Below are 21,797 nucleotides of genomic sequence, written 5' to 3' on the forward strand. Positions count from 1 at the left end.
CCCCCACTCTCACAAAATTGCTTGGTCCCTGGCCAAATCCAACCCACCAACGCGCTGCCCTCAAAGCTCTCTTTTGACCATTTTGGACACCATAGGACTTCGATCCTTATTGTGAAGAGGCTAATTATTTCATTCCCCACATCACCACCAGCAATGGCGTAGAGCATTACCCCTGGCGATGAAACTTCCCGTTCATCATCTCAAAATAAAGTTGTTGTTGTCCGTGTTTGTTTCTTTCCTTTCTTTTCGCCGTCAGAATATAAAGTGCGTACAAGTAGCAGACCCTCTCCACGAAAGGAGGAGTCTTCACTCTCGTGTATACTTAGTTGCTAAATCATCCGCGAGACAGCCATAAAACATTGAATGTATAGATGAATAGTCCTCGCACCATCAAGAAACCCGAATAGCTCTCGTCTGCTTCACTGACATACACAACAATACCCCCCCCCTTTTCTTTGTTCTGTATCATATCACACTCTCATTCTTTTGAAAGAAACACGATGCCCCCTGTCGCTCGTTATATGCACCACGATGTAACATCAATGCTGACATCCTTCATCCCATACGAGCCGAAACGTCACTCGCCATTCTCATCTCGCATACATGCATGCATGCACGCCGACGACCCTATACGACCGCCACCATCACTCTGAGAACAATAGAGAGCTGCTTTGTTGACAGCGCACAACATCCAACACGTAACCTCAGTAGCGAGAGATACTTCCTCTTCTTCTTCTTCTTCTTCTGCTTTGCACGCAATTAAAATGAAAGGCGCCATTTCATCACGGCGTATATGGCCTTGTGCTCTGCATTGGATCGTGCTTGGAACCGACGACAGAAACTGGCATGTACACCAAAGTGGATGTCCTCGATCGAGTTTTTGCCCACGCCAAGCTTCGCCGTGTATACCCTTCGGCTACACGTCTCTTCGCCGTCGACTTTGCAGGAAAGGGGATTAAATAGTCCCTGCGTCGCCAATTGATAAGGGGGGGCTCATTACGAAGCCATTATCATGCAGGATATCTTTCGCGCTCCGCCTTGACTTTATACGCGAGCGAGTGCGAGAGATTATTTCCGTCGGTCGGTTTTTTAAATAGACCATTGTAGAGTAGAAAGACAGGTACACGTTTTCAGAATGGAAGAAGTTTATGTGTGTGGCTTCCGTACGTTAACGTTCGTTGTACCGTTTTGGAGAATGCATTTATCTGAACGGGAGTCAAGTGAGTGTGGAAAAAAAGAAGAAAAAAAAACAGGAGATAAAGCGAGGTGGCAGGAATAGGTATCTATGTGGTACTTCCTCCGTTATGTAGGGCGGTATTATTCTTTCTTTAGTTTTGCTAGAACCTGTGAGCTATACTTGAGCTACTTGAAAGAACAAAAAAGAGTGTATGAAAAGACAAAGTATGAAAAAGTTGTTTAGAATGCACTAATTTGTGAATTTTTGAATTAATTATTTCAGTCGTTAACGGAAATTAACCGGAACCAGCGCTACGTCTCTAGCACACAATTCGTGCTAACATTCAACGAAAGTAACAAATACCGACGTCTATCGACCGCACTGTAACGGTAGCACACATGATCGCCAGTCAGCATAAGAAATAATATGTTGAAATATGAAGATATTCTTCAGGAACAGCAGGAACTTCAGGAACAGATTTTAATCTCATATGGGTTTTCTTTTCGAGGCTCAACATCAAAATGAAGGCCCCTCGCATATGTCTTCACAAGTACGTTTATTCTGACTAATCAATGGAGATAAATATACAGTTAGCCAACAAATCATTGTAATCCACACCGCTTCGGACAATAACGACAACTTCAAGGTTAACCTTCGTATTTTTTCTTAAACAGCAGCTTCTATCTAATCTCAACCACCAATCCCTTTACAGGAACGCTCTCTCACTCTGTTGTTTCGTTATTTGTTATTATTATTATTATTATTTGGAATAGCAAACCGACCTTTGTCTGGCTGACTTTCCTTTTTTATTTAATGAACCTTCATCCCCCCCCCCCTTCCTTACAGGAACAAAATTACAGGACGGTTACGATTATGCAAATCGAATTTGAGCGGTAGCTGTTGTGTGTGGATGTTGACACTTTTATTGGTGATATATATGCACTACTACCGTTTAGAGTGATGAGTACTGCCTTGTGACGTGTGAAGTGAGTGGTGATGTGTAGAGCTGGGAATAGCGGGACAAAAATATTACTAAAGTCGGGGCAAAAGCGGGACAGGAAACGCTGAAAAAATCGGACTTTACGGGAGAACGTACCCATGAAAACTGCTTTTATTAGCTTTAGATTATTTTAACTCGTTTTTCACCGAAACCGAAACCGAAAGCTTTGTGATACAGCCACAGCGGTTTCCCCGAGTCCTTCTCGTTAATAGCCACCGTTGTAAAAGTAGAACAGGTATCGGAGGTATAGTTTCTCCGATTGAATTCAAACCGGCAACGCTCAACCTTGATCGTAATTAGAAGTTGCCGCCGATCTTAATTAACGGCATGCTTTCGTTAATTAGTTTGCACACTTCAATGTGTGTACTGTTGCGTCTCGTAGGTGCATATCTGATTAATAGATCGCATTCACTATTAAACGCATAACGCCTTCCCTGAGGTAGTTTTTCAATTTCCTCCTTTTCTCAATCCAGTCCGGTGTTGTCAGCCGCTTGTACTGACGCGTTCTTTGGAGCTGGACATGTGCTGAAAATGTTTCCGTCTATTTCTGTGTTGTCGATTAGCAATTATGTGTACTCACCAGTCACCACTTCTCTGACGCACACACAAAAAACATACATCCTCGTCTACTTTCACGCATCACTGGTTTGGAATTCACCATTTTATGAGAACAGCGTTTTTTTTCTTCTTCTTCTTTCTCTTATGTGAGTGCAAGTTCATGCGATTTCTCCACAAAGAACTGGACAAAATGACAGTTTTTACATGAATTTTTATCGTACAGTGACATCGAAGTAAAAACCTCATATCTGGAGTCGCCGATATTTGGAACATACACTATTAAAGCAGTAAAAACGTTAGATGCCTCTGATAGTCACACCACAAAAAAAAAAAAAAAAAAGAAATGGCTGTGCGAAATATTCTTCTTATGGAGCATGTATTGTGACCTATAATCCAACTATTAGAAAGGTCTATGGTCATCATATGGGGCAGTTGGCATTATATAGGGTATAGTTGGTAGTAAGGTCATCATATGGGGTATTAGAAAGTCCTTTATGCGAGATTGCACCATAGGCGGACAAGAAGACATAGAGCAAAAAGAGTAGTTTTATGGATATTATAGGAGAACGATCAAATTAACTACATACCCTCTCAGCTCTACAAGTTGATAAGTTAATGCTGCCGCAGAAATCTACCTTATAGAAATATAAATAAATACAACATACGAACTTATGAGCTATATAGGTGAAGACCAGCTCTTTTAATGGCCTTCTTTTCCTTTCGTAACATGGCCCAACCTTGGGTACCTCTCTCAAGGCCGATGTTCGATTTCTTTCTAGCCTTTTGTGGTACGAGGAAGCGGTTTTCAATTGCCACCAACGCTTTCGTTTTGTGAATCCGCAGCGTTAACAGTCGTGATCCTGAAGCAGCGAGCAACATATAGGGACAAAAGACAGGAGACCACACCCCACGACTGTAGTAGCATGCTCTGTTTGACCTTAATTCCGAATTCCGCCATCCTGCCCACGGTGCGTGGATATAAGGGGACTCCTGCAATGGCCGATCAATTCCGCATCGGTCCTTGGTCGCTAATTGTATACGTGTGGGAGATACGTTGCCAAGCTAACGAGAGCGCTTTATGTGCAACGTGTACACCTCTGTAGAACAATCGGACGTATTCAGAAGCTTGTCAGAAGCTTCAGAACAAGCAGTTGAAACAGAAGCTGAGCTTTGAGTGAGCTGACAACCATATGAACAACGACATCCAGGGTCCACTGCTGATTAGAGCTGGCAGTAGATTTTGCTAGGGTAGGCGAAACAAAAGTTTTTAAATTAAAAATAGATCTATAGGTGTGCACCTGGCTTCAAGTGGTACGGCAGCTATGTGAAACTTTGTCTCTGTCTACACACGCATCCATATATAGAAATAATAATAATGGTGATGAAGATGTGGGATCGTTTGCCAAGATTTACTGTGGTTTTGGAAGCACTGGTTGTTCCGCGTTTTATGCTTCTTGCTTCATTGCACATTCTGCACAGCCTGAGTTCATCGTTCTGTGACGTCCATACGTCTTACTTGATGCTCTACTCTAGTATTCCGTAACTATTCCGCGCATTTGATAAATAATTCACAAATATGAGAACCCTGCAGAAAAAGCACACGGGTTCAGGCATCTTGGTTCTCCAGGCCATCCAGGCCATAGTCATGATCTATTTGTTGTTGTTGTTGTTGGTTCTCTGATGATTATCAATAAGATATGGAAACGAAGGACAATAATAACAACATGTAGCGACGACCAGTGAGGAAATTTTCCATCTAATTTGTGCTCTCGTGCCCTCAAGGCACACTGGTCGTTAGTATGAGATAGATATGAAATGCTCGGGTGGCCGGTGAAGGCTGAAGAACGGTACTTCATCCAAGTCCTTGGTGCATGACGCGAAGCCCTCGAGGTCGGATAACGTCAGTACACAAAGGCATAAAAATTACTATAACCAGGCTGTACAGATACACATTTTTTTTTTACGCATATACATAGAAGAGCATCTTGTTGTGCAGGTACAGGTACATATCTTGGATTGGATTGGGCCCAAGCAACACAACGTCTTGGCCCAATATTGGTCCGATATTGGCAATAGATGCCCTATTGGTCCAATGTTGGACCAATATTGCGCCGGTACTGCCAGTGTTGGACCAATGTTGGGCCAAGATGTTGTGGTTGCTTGGGGATATGAAATAAAAATATGGAGAGGTTAGTCCCGACCCACTCAGGACTGGCTACTCCAAAACGCGTTTGCGGGTGGAACAATAGAGCTAGAAAAAAGAGCGAAAACAAACAAACAGGTACCTATCTTCTTGTGCAGATACAGGTACATTAAACGCGCATACATCTTAATATTTCTGCGATGTCAAACACCAATAACAAGGAAGTGCCACTCAGCCCCGAACTCTCGAAATACCCACTCTGTAGTCCCAGCCCCGTAACCCGCTCCTTCCACGAAGCCAATTTCCGCGCCTGCCTTCACCGGCTAATTGCCGTTGTACGCGTGGGATCGACTGCGCCTGTTCGCTTAACGAGAGCCGTTATACCTTTCGGTATTTTCTACGTTGGCGTTGTGTACACACACACACATTCACGTTCACGGACTCGCTGCGGGTAGCAGGGACGCATCCGGACCGCACAAAAGGTGGCGGAAAAAATTCACGGTCGGACGCGCCTTGTCCTTTTGTCACACGGTTGGCGCAGCTTTGTCCCGCCACTCTGCATAAAAGTATATATTGTACGAGCAGGGTCAGGGACTGCTTAAAAAAGGGATGTGCCGCTGTGACATCGCTGGTGAGGTTGATGATCCTGTATATAGCGTGAAATTCATTTCGCCGAATGGATTCTACTTGTCTCTCTCTCTCTCTCTCTCTTTCTTGCTCTTTGTGTTTCCGGCCTTAATTGAATTATGCGTCGGCGAAGAACGCCGCTCTCTGGGAAGAATAGCAGAAGGAATCATTGTTCGAGGGCTTGAATAAAGACACGGGACAAAAGGACTAAGTCCACAAATTATTCGCTGAGATTAGTCGAACAACAATAACAACAACAACGAATAGATAATGACAATAATGGGGTGGATCCTTTTAGTGTTCTGAAAGTACTCGGGTCGTGGCACCTCCAAGTCAGGCATCAAGCGTATCGGCGCCGTTGTAAACTATTTCCGGGACATCCAAGCGGACGAAGGTTTTGACGCATGCTTGTCAGTGCCAAACAGTGGGGCCGTAGCGGTGGACCATGGAAATTTTTGCGCACCATCAAACTACTCGAATCATGATCTAAAATGGTTGCGCTATATACTTCAGAATGGGAGAAAGAGAGTAGCACGAGAGGAGACAGGCGAGCGCAACACTACAACTGTTAACTGAACAAGGTTTGAAGACACAGATAAATCTACAGAGAACTAGGACGAGAGGAGCGGGCCTTCATTATCGGGTTCCACGTCTTTATACAATCTATAAAAGAAATCCGCTTCTTTCTTCGTGAAGCTCCCCTCGTGTTACTATCTGTTCTGTCTTTCTGAAGTATATCGCAACCATTTTAGATCATGCATTATACCAACTAGCCCGCACTCTGCTTACTTGAATCATTCCATAGTCATTTTTTTATTTGTTCACTTTTTTATGGTTTCTACAGGTGGTCATTATACCCACCAACCCCTTGTGGTGTGTACTCTTCACCGCCCTGTAGCGATACAAGTGAGTTGAAGTAGCAGGCTCCACACTTGTGGAGCCACAAGTTCCCTAACTCACCTAACTCAATTAACCTAACTCAATTTCCATCCAATCCATGGTGTGTTCAATCACTGGGGTGAAGCGTGTGAGTTGAGTGAAAGATGGTTATCGAAGACTGTGTGTACTGTAAGACATATTTTTCCTCTTTTTTTTTTTTTTTTTTTTTTTTGTAAAGACGTTGCATTGAAGGAACCGGTAGATTTAGAAACTTCATCAAAATTTGCTCGTCACCTGTGCCAGTTAGCTCATCCCAAGTTAGTTTAAGCGAATATAATCAGCAGCTGCAGCGATCCCATATTTAGAACATTGTGTTTGACCATAAACGCAAAGCCCACCTTTCGGGTTAACAACGCCCACTGCGACACTAGTTGCTCGAATAGAGCGCCACATCCCCTCCAACAACGTCAAGGAAATTACAGCGTTACGCCTGACCTTCTCGTACATCGAAAAGTTTTTGTTAACCCTCGATTGTACTAACCCTGAGCAAGGTCTCTGTATACTTTCATTACTGTATAGACTTCACCGTCCTGTTCGGTCATGGTTCAACAGTCTCGAGTATGCATGTGGCACGGTTCATTACTCGCGCTTTAGACAAAAAGAAAAGGAAAAGACGCACTTTTTGTCAACTCTCTATGCAGAAGCGAAGCCGACACGGAAGGTCGTACCTTGAAGCATAGCATGCAGCTAGGCATAGACTGCAATAGTAATATTTTGTTTTATAATACTTTTGTATTATGTATTGTAGTACACAGAACTGAAGTATTACATGTATTATAATACTCTCGAATATGTAATACTTACTGAGAGGTCTGAAGTCCCTGTCGAGTGCCATGCACTTAATCCCTAATTTGTCCGTTGTCCCGCAAATGCTGTAAACGTATTTTCCCATTCGCGATGTATTAATTTTCGCGAATTTCGCGACCGCTAAAAAATTGCGAAAAATTGTACTCGCGAAAGGAAACAGCTCTGCAGGGGGCTTAATCGCTTCATCGTCGTTACGGTCGTTACAAGCTAACGAGTGGCGGGAAATTCAAAAAGGTGGGCATGTGACACATTGCGCGTGACGTGTACCCCGGCCTTCACGTATCACGCGAAGAGCGCCGTGCACGTATTTTATCACGTGCCCACCTTTTTAAATTTCCCGCCCTCCTTTTTGAATTTCCCGCCACTCGTTAGCTTGTAACGACCGTAACGACGATGAAGCGATTAAGCCCCCTGGAATCGCGAAATTAAATACTCGCGATTCCAGGGCTGTTTCCTTTCGCGAGTAAAATTTTTTAGCGGTCGCGAAATTCGCGAAAATTAATACATTATAACAAACTTCGCATATTACTTGAATATGATATGAATAACTTCGCAAATGACGAAATGCGCGGTTCGCGAAAATTAATGCATAAAAATACGCTTACAGTATTTGGTCACAAACAAGGCACCTGCTATTTTACGTGAAATGTAACATATAATGGTTGGAGCGTAACTGTCTCATGCAGTACACGAATTACGCACATATTTCTGCTCTTTCTTTCCTGGTATAATAACCCACCGACGGTGGCTTAACCCAGTAACAATGTATTGGTCTCGTAATACACAGGACTATTAGTATTGTTTATTATGACACCATTGAATCACGGCATTACTCGTCGTGTTACTCTTTAGCGTTACAATACCGTTTTCTGGAAAGTAACATGTCACAAGATATGAGTATTATTGCCAACTCCTCCATTCAACTATAGGCACGATACGCAAAAGTGCAATAGAACGCCACGCATGCGCGGTACAACCAGTGTTAGGCACTCGCCCCCAATTGAACTATTGTTTGAAACGCTCTGACCACATATCTTTTCTCTTTTTGCAGTATTGACGTGCTGGCCATGACCACTTCTTGATGAGACGAAAGAAGTCAAGTAGGTTGAATGGATTTATCTCTGGCTCCATCGATACCACTGCTCTGCGCTTATCGGTATATAGCTGCTTGTTATCTGAGGCACACTAACTCCTTATTTTTGCTTCCTTTTTATTATCCTTTTTTAATACATTTGCCTGAGTTTGCGCTTTGCCCGGTCCACTCGTGGAAGTCGTGCAGCTCATGAGCGTATACACGCAGGCTGATTGATTGATTGATTTTAAAAAGAAAAAAATGGAGATGGTAGTCTCGAGTGTCATACACACAGGCTACTTTTCGGAAGCGCACTCACGGTATTTAAGCCGGGGTTCAGAGCTGTACAGATTGTCGAACGTTCCTATTGGCGAAATACTCTAGAAAGTAAATACTTACTACGAGTATTTATCACTTGTGGAAGGAGGATACTGGACAGTAGTGAAAATGGAGCCTTGTTTCATTGGAAAGCTGCCACGCACTTGGACGTCGATTGGCTTTTCGGCGTTCTGGCTTCCTGATAGATAAATCGCCGAAAAGCGTTTCGTAGCTTGACGGTCGCGTGACTAAGAGATAAAGAGAAATATCGAAAAAGAAGGTACATAAAAGGCATTGAACACGCAAATCATTATGCTTAGAATGACCAGGCAAAAACTTTATACGACGCATTGTTAACCCGGCATATGTTTCGCGTATCATAACCGCATTTGCTCTAAGCGTCAAAAAAGGAGAAATAAGACTCAAATAATTGTCGCTACTTAAAAGAAAATGACTGAAATGAAAGGTGCTTCTCTCTTGAGCAATCTCCGTTGTTGTAATACTAAGTACCGTAGCACGTTATGAACATTTTCCTTCTCGCTTGTGATGTATGAGACTAATCACACCTTGAATCCGAAGCACAACCCGCGTGTCTTAAAATCTGCAACTCGATTTAATGATTTCTCGATCTGCTATAAACTTGCACGCATGCCACCAAACTTATGAGAAAAACCCGTTAAAAAACAACACACGTTGCTTCAGTACTCTGAATCTAATAAATTTACTACTGATTCAATAACTGTCTCCTACCCCTGAGACCCGCTCATTCCTTTCCCCGTAGCTTGCTCTGATCGAGTTACCTCAAATTTCACGCTCAACGTCATCGTTCAGAATAAGACATTAGAGATCAGATGTAATACAAATCCCGTTATTATCAGATAACACGGAGCACATAATAACAGACGCAACTTCTAAGTTCCTTCCTTCCTCGACCGGCGTTAATCCACGAGTAGCGAGGTCGTAAAACCCTGTCGCGCAAAAAAAAAAAAAAAAAAAAAAAAGAAGCAACGAGCAAAAGTAGCGAAGAAATATAAAGTCGTTGTGCAGTTGTCCTTCGAATCCAGAACCGCATTAACTCCCCCTGGTGTCCATTACACGCGCCACTATGGAATGACCTGAATCGTGATGCAGCGCAAAACACGCGCTTTCCCCGCAGAAACGAGCAACGTTGTCAAGAACAGAAAATAGAAAGTGAATCGTGCAAGAAAGCTTTGCATCTTTGTAGGACGACGACGAGAGACTGTAATGTCCCGGATGCGCTCGTGACGTAGACGGTAAAAAGGTGACGTATACGTTTCACCTTTTTAAAGAGCTTCACATGCGGCTCACGGTGGTTCACGTTCTCGTTGGTCGGAGTTGTCCAAGTCGCGCTTTGAGGTCACCGGAACAACGAGAGCAGATTCATCTTTCTCCTCTAATGTCTGTTTTTTTTTTGTTTTTTTGTTTTTTTATCTCACTTTCTGCATGAAGAATGGCTGTCGCGGAGATGCTGTAATTTATGCAGACCGTTTGCCCAGATGTGAACATGCTATGCAAGTGTGCATAGATGTTATGCAAGTTTGAATGCAAGCGTGAGCATGCTATGAACATGCGTTGAACATGCAAGTTTGCTGAACATGCTATGCTATGCTGCTCAACATGCTATGAACAAGTTGAACAGGCTCTGAACAAGTTGTTTGCTGTACATGCTATGAACAAGGTGAACATGCTATATGCACATGCGTTGCATACGTGAACACGCTATGCAAGTTTGCATAGATGTAACATGTTTGCCTAGATGTGAACATGCTATGCCAGTTTGTAGACTGCTGTGATTTGTGCAGACCAACTGTTTTTCTTTCTTCTTCTTCTTCTTTTGCCTGTAGCAAACAAATTGGTATCATGTCGAGCCTGGTTTCTTACGACTTGATGGAGACAGAGTGACTACAGAGTTTTGGGGGGTATTTAGTGACCAAGGGCATCTCCTTCCACGCCTAATCAAGGAGGCGACCGGGTTCGAATTCCGGCACCTGCCGTGCTTGTCTGGATGTTTTCTGTTTGTTTCCCTCAAACGGTGTAAGGCCCTTCTTCTTGAAGAAACCGCAGTCCCCCCGGTTCTTGGAGGACAGTACCTGTGGTGAAGTCGGTCCAGGACGCACGATTTCCGGAGCAGCTTGCCTCCACACCAGCGAGCAGACTGTTCCGCAATGACACATGACCAGCTAACCAATCAACCAGATGATTGCATTCAGAGTCACTTCCTCTTCTGAGCATCCTATAGCATACCATACGCTATATCACGGTACTGAGATGCATACGATTCTCGATAACTTTGAAATAATTGCTATGTTTCTCTTCTAGCATGCTTCTAGAGCCGCTTTTATGAAACACTAACAATCGCATCATCGACTTTTAAATATAGACGGACAAGTTTCATGCTGGTCTTCAAAAATAGTATACGTCGTGACGATGTTGAGATGACACTAGATGTCCGCTTTAGTCTTTACCACTTTCGAACTCACAAATGCCAAGCAGCAAACCCTCGTAACTTTGACTAACCTCTCCTCGTCTTCCCACGCACATATCGCCATATTTCATTTGGTAGTCAAGGTTTCAGTAGTCAAGTCAGTAGTGTAGCAGTCGAGCTTCTTCCGTTGCCGGCACAGTTCCCCCTGAAGTCTGCCCAGGACGCATACTAACCCGTCTGACCCCCACTCCTTCCTGCTGTCCTCTCTCCATCTGTCCACATCTGTACGCCACTCATAGCCCCAGTTGCTTCGTGGCGCTAACACAGAAATAATAACATTAACAATAAAGCTTCTTCCGTATAGCCAAGCTTGGTACTGCCTCACAAAGAGACATTACAGCCTTCGAAGCTCGCATTCAGTGACTGGCTCATTGAACGTTGCCTGCCTGCGCTTGAGGAGGACATTACAACAACAGCCTCGCAAAAAATACCCCGTCCTAATTTTCAGCGACATTCTAACGATAAAGAATCAAGCTGTATGCCGCCGTGAAACTACGGAAAAGCGTTTTCGTGAAAGACCGTCGCGGAGAAAATGAAGCCCAACTCACGCCAATCGTGCTGCATCCAGTCCTTTCTCTATTATAAATTTTAAACGGTTTCTCCCAGAAGAAGGGCACTGTCTCTTGACCCCCTTTCAAGTATCACGCTCGTCTCAGCTGAGGGGAAGGAACAGATGCCACGCGGAAGGAACACCTTCTGACCATTTTTTCCCCCCCACACGACTCGGACGACTATACTTCTTTGTTCGTATACCACATTCGTTGTGTCCTAATCCATCACTTCCGTTTCTCACACTCGGTTACGTAAGGACGCACTTGCCGTTACGCTGTCGAATTAGAAGCTCCTGATGACCTCTCGAGAGCGTATCAGGAGCAGCACGCGAAATTGAGTGATTTTACTAAGAGCCGGAAATTCTCGTCGCACAGAACACGTTTCGTGATTGTGCTCCAGTGACGCCTTCGGTTGTAAAAGATACGTGGTACCGGTGTGTCCATATGGCTTGGCTTGGCTTGATGGTTTTTGAAACGTGCGACGACGGACGTTTAGACGAAGGTTCAAATTTCTCGTTAATTTGTGTTAATTAGGCAGTTAACTAATTAAAGTTATTATATAGGGCTTCGTCGTTAGCATTCACCAGACTATAGTTATAGATACAGGAAGACAAGACTGAATTTCAGAGTTAGCTGATCTGTAGCGTTGTCGTCGCTGAAACAGTATGGGGTTTTAGGGAAACGTAGAAGTTTCACGATAACGTTTCCGAAAACGGGATAAGCCAATTGCCCGATTCCCTTGGAGTGAACGACATCACGTTTGTGATATCTGATTGGCTGAAAGCGATACGAAATCGGAAGGCGCTTACCCGATTTCTTAAGATCCCCTAGTATCTCGAGCTGTCGCGTTATCGTACGTCATCGCGTTAGAGGACACTCAAAATATAGCGAGCGAAATTATCACGCACGATTGAAGAGGAGGAGTTTATAATGAGTTAATTTAACGAAGTAAATTCAGAGCATCAACAGGCAAATCACCTAAAGTAGGCTTCACCACATTTATCTCTCATGTGCCGTGAAGTTGGCTTTACAGGCAACTTTTGTTTTTGTTTTATCGTTCTTCTTTTTCTTTTGTTCCCTTCTAAACAAATACACGGTTAGTTATCGAAGAATCCCACCCGTGCGTGTCGACGTCATCAACAATTTGTCGCAAGTGAATCTGAATCGCGGTTTTCGCTTGAATCCGGTTTCACAAGGACAGGTACTGTTGGTGGTTTGCATAGTGGTCTGTAGCAGAGTCACCGAGGAAGCATCTTTACTTTAAAAGACCGCCCTAGGCAACATTACTATCGTCAATATCTACACCGCGGCACGTTTCAATGTGCCGAGAGTGCAGAACGAGACATCAGCTATGCAAAGTAGCAACTTTTTGCTTCTTCTTTCTTTCGTCGCGGCGACCAAAAGACAAGTCTTTTAAGCGCTTTTCGTGAGTGCAGTCTTCGCACAGGAAGCTTCGCTAATCTAATAATTCACACTCTTGCATAAATGGCGCTATGTGTACTCTGCAGCACACTCCTATCCGCCTCTATTCGTAATTATTCTCCCGTTACAGTTTTGTACGGTCCCCTTTCTCGCGATTATTTACTTTCCCTCACACACGTAATAACACGCATCGCCTCTGCCGATGAAACACCCCGATCCTCATCCTTTCAACATATCCCGATCGTCATCACCAAAACGAAGCACCAGCGGCATGGCCGAGCGGGTTAAAGCAGCCAAGGTCGTGCTGAAGACGCGGAGGTCGTCGGTTCGAATCCTACTACCGACAGTGCTTTCTGAGGTTTTTCCTGCGTTTGCGGGCAGACAATCTAGACGTTCTGTTGGCCCAGTTCCCCCTGAAGTCGGCCCAGGACGCACACTAACCCCCCTGTGTCTCCGTCTGTACGCCGCTCATAGCCACAGTTGCCTCGCGGCGCTAACACGTAAATTTGAAAAAATTAAGTGGTCGTTGTCACACTCCCGCTTTCACACGTGGGAGTGCAGGGGAGAGGAGTCACCCCAAGATAACAATGTCTTTATCCAGAATTATAATTCCTAACCTCACACAAAACGACACCCTTCTCCTTTTAACAGTCTGCACGCGTCCTCGATTCTCAACCTGCCCAAGCAGCACAACATGTTGGCCCAATATTGGTCCAGTCTTGGACCAATAATGGGCCCACATTGCCAATGTTGGTCAAATATTGTTCCAGTCTTGGACCAATAATGGGCCGACGTTGCCAATACTGGTCCAGTCTTGGACCAATAATGAGCCCACATTGCCAATATTGGTTCAATATTGTTCTAGTCTTGGACCAATAATGGGCCGACATTGCCAATATTGGCCCAATATTGGACCAACATCCTGTGCTGCTTGTGTACACAGCTCCATCTGTCCGCTCTCATTGTTCGGTTCTGCGCGGAACCACGTAGTACTTGAATCAGTCGAAAGCGCAATAATGACGTATGTGTGTGTGTGTGTGGCGTAATATTAGGAGAGCAGCCCGCGGGGCGGAAGACGACGACGACGACGCATCGGGGCGACCCATGACCCTGGATGTGTGGCTCCATTCGGTCGTCAACCTATGACGGCCATTGTCTCAAGGAGCGAGGAAAATGTTTCCGACTTGCCTCGTTTGACTGCTGCTATTGTTGGGGGCCAGGCCATTGTGTGCGTATCCCACCAAACGGTTCGTGGTCGCATGCCACGGGGTTGTTATCATTGCGCGCCGGAAGAGGAAATGCACCATCATTCCGGTACGATCTAGTGGTGGACTTCGCCGCATTTATCGCACTATCCGGAACGGCCGGGAGTGTGTGGGAGATGAGTCGTGTAACGCCGTACTAAGCAACTTGTTGCCCTGCCGTCAAGTTGCTGGCGTCCTCGGGCAGGATTGGGAGCAGAAGGCCGACACGTTACCAGGTGATCCACCAAGGCCGGCTCCGGATTTGTGTAACGCGCACAAAAAATAGCGGGATTAGGTAAAGGATAATGTGCGAGTTTTTCGCGATTTTCATCTAGGTGTTTTGTTATGTAGAAGAAGCGATGGAGGAATGTAGAAACTTTGTCAAGTGCGGGAAACACAAGTGATAAAAAGAAACTACGGCTTATTAACGTACAAGCTTTCTTGTAGCGGTCTGCATTCCGGTATACCTGATGAAACGCAGACAGCTGCAAGAAAGCTTGTTGTACGTTAATAAACAGTAGTTTCAGTGTTTTTATCTTCGCGTAGAAGAATCTAAGACTGGGGGAATTGGTTATAGGCAATAATAGCAAAATTAAAGGTGACAAATTAGGATGAATTACGTCCGCACGACGGGGACAGCGGATTTCGTTCGAACAATCATGTACACGTAATCTAGTAATTGACGATTCGTGCATTTAGTATTACACGCTGGAGCGGCTGCTTGTTTCCTGTTCTTAAGTGTTTTTGCGTGCATGTTCCTGAACACTACACGGACACACGTACCTCAAGTTAAGTCTTCTGGCTTTATGCTCCACTTTCGTAATTACGTTTCACCGTGCATTTGCTTCAGTATAGCAGTATACCTTCAAGATTTCTTCCGTTCGCTACTGATCCGGCAAAGCGAACACGGTGTTTCAACTCGTTTCTTAGCCTAATTGTACTCGGAACCCCAATCGTATGACAACGATGCCTTGTACAGCTTTCATTTGTTTCCGTGAATCTCGTGACTGCTTTGGTGATGACGCAGCTTAATTATCAGGCTCCCAGTACAACGAATAAATTGGTTTCTCAAACCGGAGCTCGCTGTCTGTGTCCCCCATTACTCCTGCACGCAAGAGGGGCTCCCGACTTCCGAAATGCACGGTTGAGGGATTCGTAGTACGCATTTATGTGTGCATATGTTGATGCTGAGTGAAGTAGTGCAGTGTTCCCACGGAGTGATGGCAACAACCGCTGTGCTTCAGGTCGTCTGCTGGTTGCCGGAACCGGTTTTCCGGCCGGTCTCCACCAATGGCAGTGGGGCGTCCACCGCCAAGGTCGTATGCCGTTTCCTGCTGGCCCCCTTTAAAAAAGACTTTCCCCTAGTCTGTTGCCATATATGAACAGGTGCGTGTATTTGAAGGAACACCTTTCCTGTTGAAATTAGATCTTGCTGAGGAATCTAAAAGCATCTATCATCATCATCTTTGAGTACAGTAAGCCTTCGTTATAAAGACGCCGCTTTATTCGAATTATCGCTTTATTCGAAGTTCCGTGGTCGAAGTAGGCCGGGTTTCGAACCGGAGCATACTGCCAGCCGACACTGCTTACTGCGAAGAGTGAGCCTCCATGCCAAACCCAGCTCACGTCCTATTCTTATATTTTGCACCGAACTTAAAAGGTTGAGAATATGCTCATCAGTAATACTTCTTCCCTTCTGTGCGCTTCCGAAGTTACTGTCACTGTTTTTGTGGGACTTCCGCTTATATCAAACTGCAGCTTGCGTCGAACTTTTTCTCTGCCCCGTTTACTTCGTTATAACAAGGCATGTACTGTACGTTCCCTGCAGAATGTTTGTACTTTTTGTGTAGCATAAAATGTTCGCATATTACTTGCTTTGCCGGTAAAACCTAACTCATCATCATCATCATCATCATCACTTGCTTTTATGACGCACGCTTTATGACTTGCGTAATATGGCGATATGATGGAAAGTAATTCTTCTGATGCATCAGGGGCATTCAGGTCTGGCTTTTTCGATGGCTGCCATATTTCAACTGTTCATGACGATATACCTAATATCTTAGACTCCGACGACGTCCACTTTATCGAACACGAATTGTTACCGAAGCATTCCACGCTTGTCATCACACGACGAGAAACGCAAGAAACTTATTCACTTAATATAAAATTAATGTACTTAATATAAAATTCACTACCTGCAATGTAGTGACACCTTCCTCATTATATTTCCTCTTTTTCTTTCTCATCTTCCTCAGCGAGTCCCCCCTTTCCTGCCTTCTCTTTTCAAATCCGTTCTTTTCATTGTATCTGTCCACGCCATGTCACGCACCACGTGACTTCCTCGCGAAATAGGCCCCCGCTCACCGTTCCATGCCGATCCCGTCCTTGCGTAACCTTGAGTCCAGTTCTTTCTTCTTTTTTTTTCTCTCTGCAATCACCGCACAGCATTCGTCCAGGTCATAAATGAGTTCGTGCTTGGCGATGCGGAGAGCAAAATCCGCAAGAACAAGCTTCCAGATGAATCCCAACCCGAAATAGCGTTTCGCAAAGCACATATACACGGAACGGGCCCTTCATCTTCAGACGTGGAAACAGAAGTTGCCGTGAAAACAACGCAAATGATTGAGACGACGAGCACGTGAAAAAACACACACACGCTGTTCTTCTTCTGTCTGGACGGCACTAATTCAATTGTTGCTGTCTCACGCTGCAGCAAGTCTTCCCAAGCCAGTTCGAGTATTCCTTTCCGGAAAATCACTATGCTTTACTTGGTTCTGGCTGCTTTTTCTTTTTCCCGTGATTATAAGTCACGTGATGTTTGTACGATGATGTAATGGCGTGTTATGTTGATGCCCTCATAAAGAGGCCAACGTCCGTTGCTCGTGCGCTTTTGGGTTGGCCCGGGCAAAATGAAGCTGTTTAATCCGCGTACGGCACGACATTTGGTTTCCGCGATTTAATGAAGTTTCTCCGAGCTTCTGGGAAAGCGCGCGTCGACGCGAAGAAGAATGCTCCTTCCATTTAAGATGAGATAAGGTAAATGTGAGAAATTAGCATTAATCATGTCTGCAGCGAGCCACATATAGGCTCGTGGCTGACCACTGGGAAGCGCTTACTAGGAAGAGACAATTGAGGGAGGAAAGAAAAATGGATGGGAACATGGCAGTTAAAGAAAGGCAGATGTACTCCAGCTGACCCCCCACCCCCTGTCCCCCACTCCTCCCTGCTGTCCTCTCTCCATCTATCCACATCTGTACGCCGCTCATAGCCTTACTTCGCGGCAATACCACGAAATTTAAAAAAATAAATAATTCTAGCTGAACGGCACGCTAAGCCCCGTCCTACGCGTATTCCCATTGGCTGCTATAGCTAGACTCATCACTCTATATACGTCGGGACAAGTAGTGCTCCGACACCGAAACTACAGGAACCCCACAGGCAGCACATGGTGGCGCAGCAGCATAATTTTCCCGGCGGAGCGATTTTGCTAAGGTTGACGAACAACATTTCGTGCGGTTCTTAGGATTGCACATAGGCGGCACATGAACTCTGCTAGGGTTGACGCACTACATTTCGTGCCGTTCTTACGTTGCGCATAGGAGGCACATGGTGGCGCTGCAGCATAATTTTTCCGGTGGATAAACTCTGCTAAGGTTGACGAACTGTATTTCTTGTCGTTCTTAGGACGAACACGGCTATAAATCCGCTTTGTGTAAGCAGCAACGTATGTACTTTGACTCTCTTTGACGCGGTTCTTCGCCACCACCAAGGTAAAAATCATCACACCAAGGTAATCACACCAAAATCACACCAAGGTAAAAATCATAAAAATGAGGAATACGTCAAATACTGTGCAGCAGCACATTTGCCATATATTTTTGCATGTGCTGACAGTTGGTCTAAAATCTGTTTTAACGGGAAATATTTAAATTGAGCTCTCACGGAATTCCCGAACTTAAAATCGTGTCTTCTCCGCTACCTTTCGGTGTAGCGTACGCGGCTAGACGCGCAATCTCAGAATATGTATATCTATTCAATAGCCTGAACCCTCAGTAATCTTACGTCACAATTTCGCTCATAGGTTTTCTTTCTATTGACATTGAAAACTACGGGCAACGTTGTGTCCAAGTTCCCACTAACTTCACATTCCTCGTCAAGCACGGCGGCAAAACTACATTGCATGCTCATAACACTGGGTCTAAAACGAAAAAAAGCCGGCTACGTGTCGGCTACGTAGCCATCAGGAGCAGCAAATCATTCTCAATCACTGTTGCTCGACGAATTGGGAATTATTTCACGCAAGACGTCGCCCCGAGTCCTTTTGCAACAATTTTGCTAGCAGATTAAAAATATTAAGAGGGATCTGTATGACTTGTTGCGCTGGGGTTGAAAGCAACGAAGTGTTTTACTGCGGCTTCAACATAAACCGCCTGTTCCTTGACGCGACTAACTAGAGTGCTCTCGGAAACGTCCTTTTTTAAATGTCAATAAATAGCGAAAAGAAAACAGATACAAATAAATGATTGTTTAACCTTTATATTGAGAGATTCGCTTTGATTCTGTTAAAGGTTGATTCCGGGCAGTCAGCGCTTACTCTACAAATGTGTTTGTTTCTTCCGTCACGTCATTCCGGTACGGCCGGTAATTCCGGTATGTCATTGAGGAAAACGGAAGCCTTGATGACTGGCCGCGTGTAATCTGTATGGAAATGTAATCATGTATGGTCAAGATTGAACGAAAGCTATCCGTGAAATTACTTGACAAGCGGACAGTACACACGAGCATATTTATGTTGGATGATTCGACCAGGTAGCCTCGGAAACGGGAAAAATATATGGGCAATCGGTCACCGATGTATTATCTCGTTTCCTCTTCGTGACGAAGAATGTTTTCTGACAAGAAAAAAAACAAAAACATCCATACAATTGCACAGCTTGCGCAACCCCGTTTGCAGGACTGCGTTCTCGAATATTGGCTCTATGTCAAGATAATCGATATATAAGGAATTAACGCTACGCTATGATTATAGGCATACTACGCCGTGCATACACAATACAGGCAATAACCTGTGAAAACGATTGGTCAATTTTTTCCAATTTGTCCCTCACGCACAAGTATGTTTATAAAGGGATCTTACGCCGCCACCGATTATCACTTTCTTCTTCACAAGAAACAAGCAACAACGTACGTGAACGGAAATGCCAATTCCAGCTAAAACTGTACATCAGTTTGCGTCATCGCTGGCAGTATTTCAGAGGCCTAAGGTCGCGTTTCATCGCACACGAAATAAAAAGGAAAATGGAAGTGGGAGGAAAATGGAATCGTTATTTAGTTATGTTTACAGTGTATAGCTTATAAATTCAGCCTATACAACAGCGTAGTTCAACAACGCAGGAATAGGTTGCTGTTTATCCAAACTGGCAACACGTGGGAGCGTATAGTCAGGAACCTCACGTCAGTACAACTGGACAGCTTACATTTTCTGCCCAAATCAAATTTGAGCTTAGTTTGTACACAAATGTAGCCTTCCCAGATGAACCGCTTAATTAGCAATAGTTCGATCCTAGTGACTAAAATGAAAGGAATCGACACAAACTTTTGTTCAGAAATGTAACGCACAAAGAAAGCTGTCGAGAATACATCTACATCAGCGTCTACAGGATTTCTTGTTCCCATCATTATCATCATTGAGGACAACCTGGTGGTGGTGGTGGTAATGGAACTGCTCTTTGGGCCGACTTCACAGGGAACTGTGCCGGCGCCCGGGTTCTAAACCCGGCTCACCTCCCAGTGTCCGAGTGGAATGCCATCATGAGGATAACCAGCACATGTACACACGTTTGACAACATCCAATTATAGACTGCGGCTATCTCGGAGGAGCCAATCCTCTCTGTAGGACCACGTGACCTCAGGGAAATTAACTGAAGCACGTTGTCTTTTCCTCCTATCTTCTCTCTTTCCTTCGCCCGCAATTGATTGCAGACGATTTCTTTTAATTCTCGCATTCCCAAGCAATGAATTGCAACGAATCTGGGACATTCCGCCAGGCGTGTGCCTGACGTAGGGTGCCGGGGAATGCCGAAGCATGTCGCGCGTCACTCCCAGGTCCTTCCGGAGAAGCGGACGGCATTTTTCTCGCCGATCTTTGGAACCTGTTCGAAGTGTTCGGTTTTAGTCCGACTTTAAGCGCTCACACGTCGTGGAGGTTGCTATGTGCAGCGATGGAGCAGGTTTACAGGAAACTCGTGGATATCTTCGCACACCGTGAGGTAGGAAGAAACTTTTCTTTCCGTGACTTTCCTTTTTAAAATAGGAAGTTAGGTAAAGTTTCAAAAGCTATCTGAACTGGACACTTGTTCTGTGGTTAAATATACTCGTGAACAGAATTGACCCCCGCTCCGCTTTTCTCGATAAAACGGAGTGTTTCCTTATGAGACTTCTACACGTTCCTTGCATGACTGTTGCTTAGCATGTCGTTATCATGTATGTATGTAATTACATGTGTATTTTGTAGTAAATTGTGGCTACGAGGATAACGATTTCTCCACGAAACGTTATCGCAAGGCTAAAAACGTCTTTCTCTAACTTGAAGAGCCAGAAACAATTTAAAAACACTGCCATTGAATCAGGGAAGATGGGGTGACCGCGTTACGTAATCTTCTAAACATCTTCTAGAGTGTTATAATTATGTTATACTTCAATTTGGTGTACCACAATACAGATACAAATATCTTCATAGAACGTGTATTATGACACAAAATGCAAATACTCAAATATATTACAGGAATAGCGTGACAATACAAAGTAGTATTACAATTATTGCCCACCGCTGGGATGAAACCTTCGGAGCCAGAAGCACACGCACCCTATTAGACACTATATACGAAACCTCCCCTGAACAATAGCGTCTCGAAGCACATCGTAAGCACTCATGTATCGTCATCCCATCTATAACGATCGAACAATGATCGGCCGCGCCGTAATAGTAGTACACGTCCTTGGCTACAGGGAATGAAAGAGACCCTCACTAACGGGGACACACCGGTGGCTACAGCTCTTCGTTGTTGCTTTTCCTTCGTCTCGCACGGTGGGCGACGGCGGTTTCCGTCCTTGTTGACCACTAGAAGGCTGCAACTTTCACCGATCAGCGAAGCGTCTCCAATTGCGTAATGATCCGGCCTTCAAGTCGGCCACACTCCATTGCATCGCCCACTCTCGCACACATGTTCCCCTGGACCCTCCAGTGCTCGGTTCATGCAGTATCGGCGGCGCAAGTCGTGTGGCTGCCTTGTCTCGTTGCCACTTGACTGCGCATGTGTGTATACAGCCTCGTTTATTCCGCCGGAAGCAGTCGATTTATTTTGGAAATGAAGTTAGTGTTGAAACAATGCACGCGTTCACGGCGTGTGCCTCTGCTGTCTTGTGACAG

At 44.7% G+C, this 21,797-nt stretch overlaps 1 protein-coding gene and 1 long non-coding RNA gene across 5 annotated transcripts in view; one reads left to right on the top strand and one right to left on the bottom strand.

Moving 5' to 3' along the window:
- The window catches only part of LOC135399100 (uncharacterized), a 49,335-nt gene extending 46,532 nt beyond the window's left edge, over positions 1 to 2,803 (bottom strand). Inside the window, exon 1 of the long non-coding RNA XR_010424194.1 lies at positions 2,758 to 2,803. This is a non-coding gene — a long non-coding RNA (uncharacterized LOC135399100). The remainder of the gene's footprint in view (positions 1 to 2,757) is intronic.
- The window catches only part of LOC135399099 (uncharacterized), a 90,844-nt gene that overhangs the window by 45,307 nt on the left and 23,740 nt on the right, over positions 1 to 21,797 (top strand). Inside the window, exons 1-2 of one of the 4 annotated variants that reach the window (XM_064630795.1) lie at positions 6,368 to 6,411; positions 8,303 to 8,351. Coding sequence is in view for 2 of the 4 variants with exons in the window: in XM_064630791.1 (XP_064486861.1) it covers positions 8,333 to 8,407 (75 nt within the window). In the remaining 2 variants the exon portion in view is untranslated. Of the gene's footprint in view, positions 1 to 6,367; positions 6,412 to 8,302; positions 8,408 to 20,408; positions 20,638 to 21,797 lie in introns of those variants that run through there. The other 3 variants (XM_064630791.1, XM_064630794.1, XM_064630792.1) reach the window with 3 other exon arrangements.

This window comes from Ornithodoros turicata, chromosome 6 (assembly GCF_037126465.1).
Source record: "Ornithodoros turicata isolate Travis chromosome 6, ASM3712646v1, whole genome shotgun sequence".
Classification (NCBI taxonomy): domain Eukaryota; kingdom Metazoa; phylum Arthropoda; class Arachnida; order Ixodida; family Argasidae; genus Ornithodoros; species Ornithodoros turicata.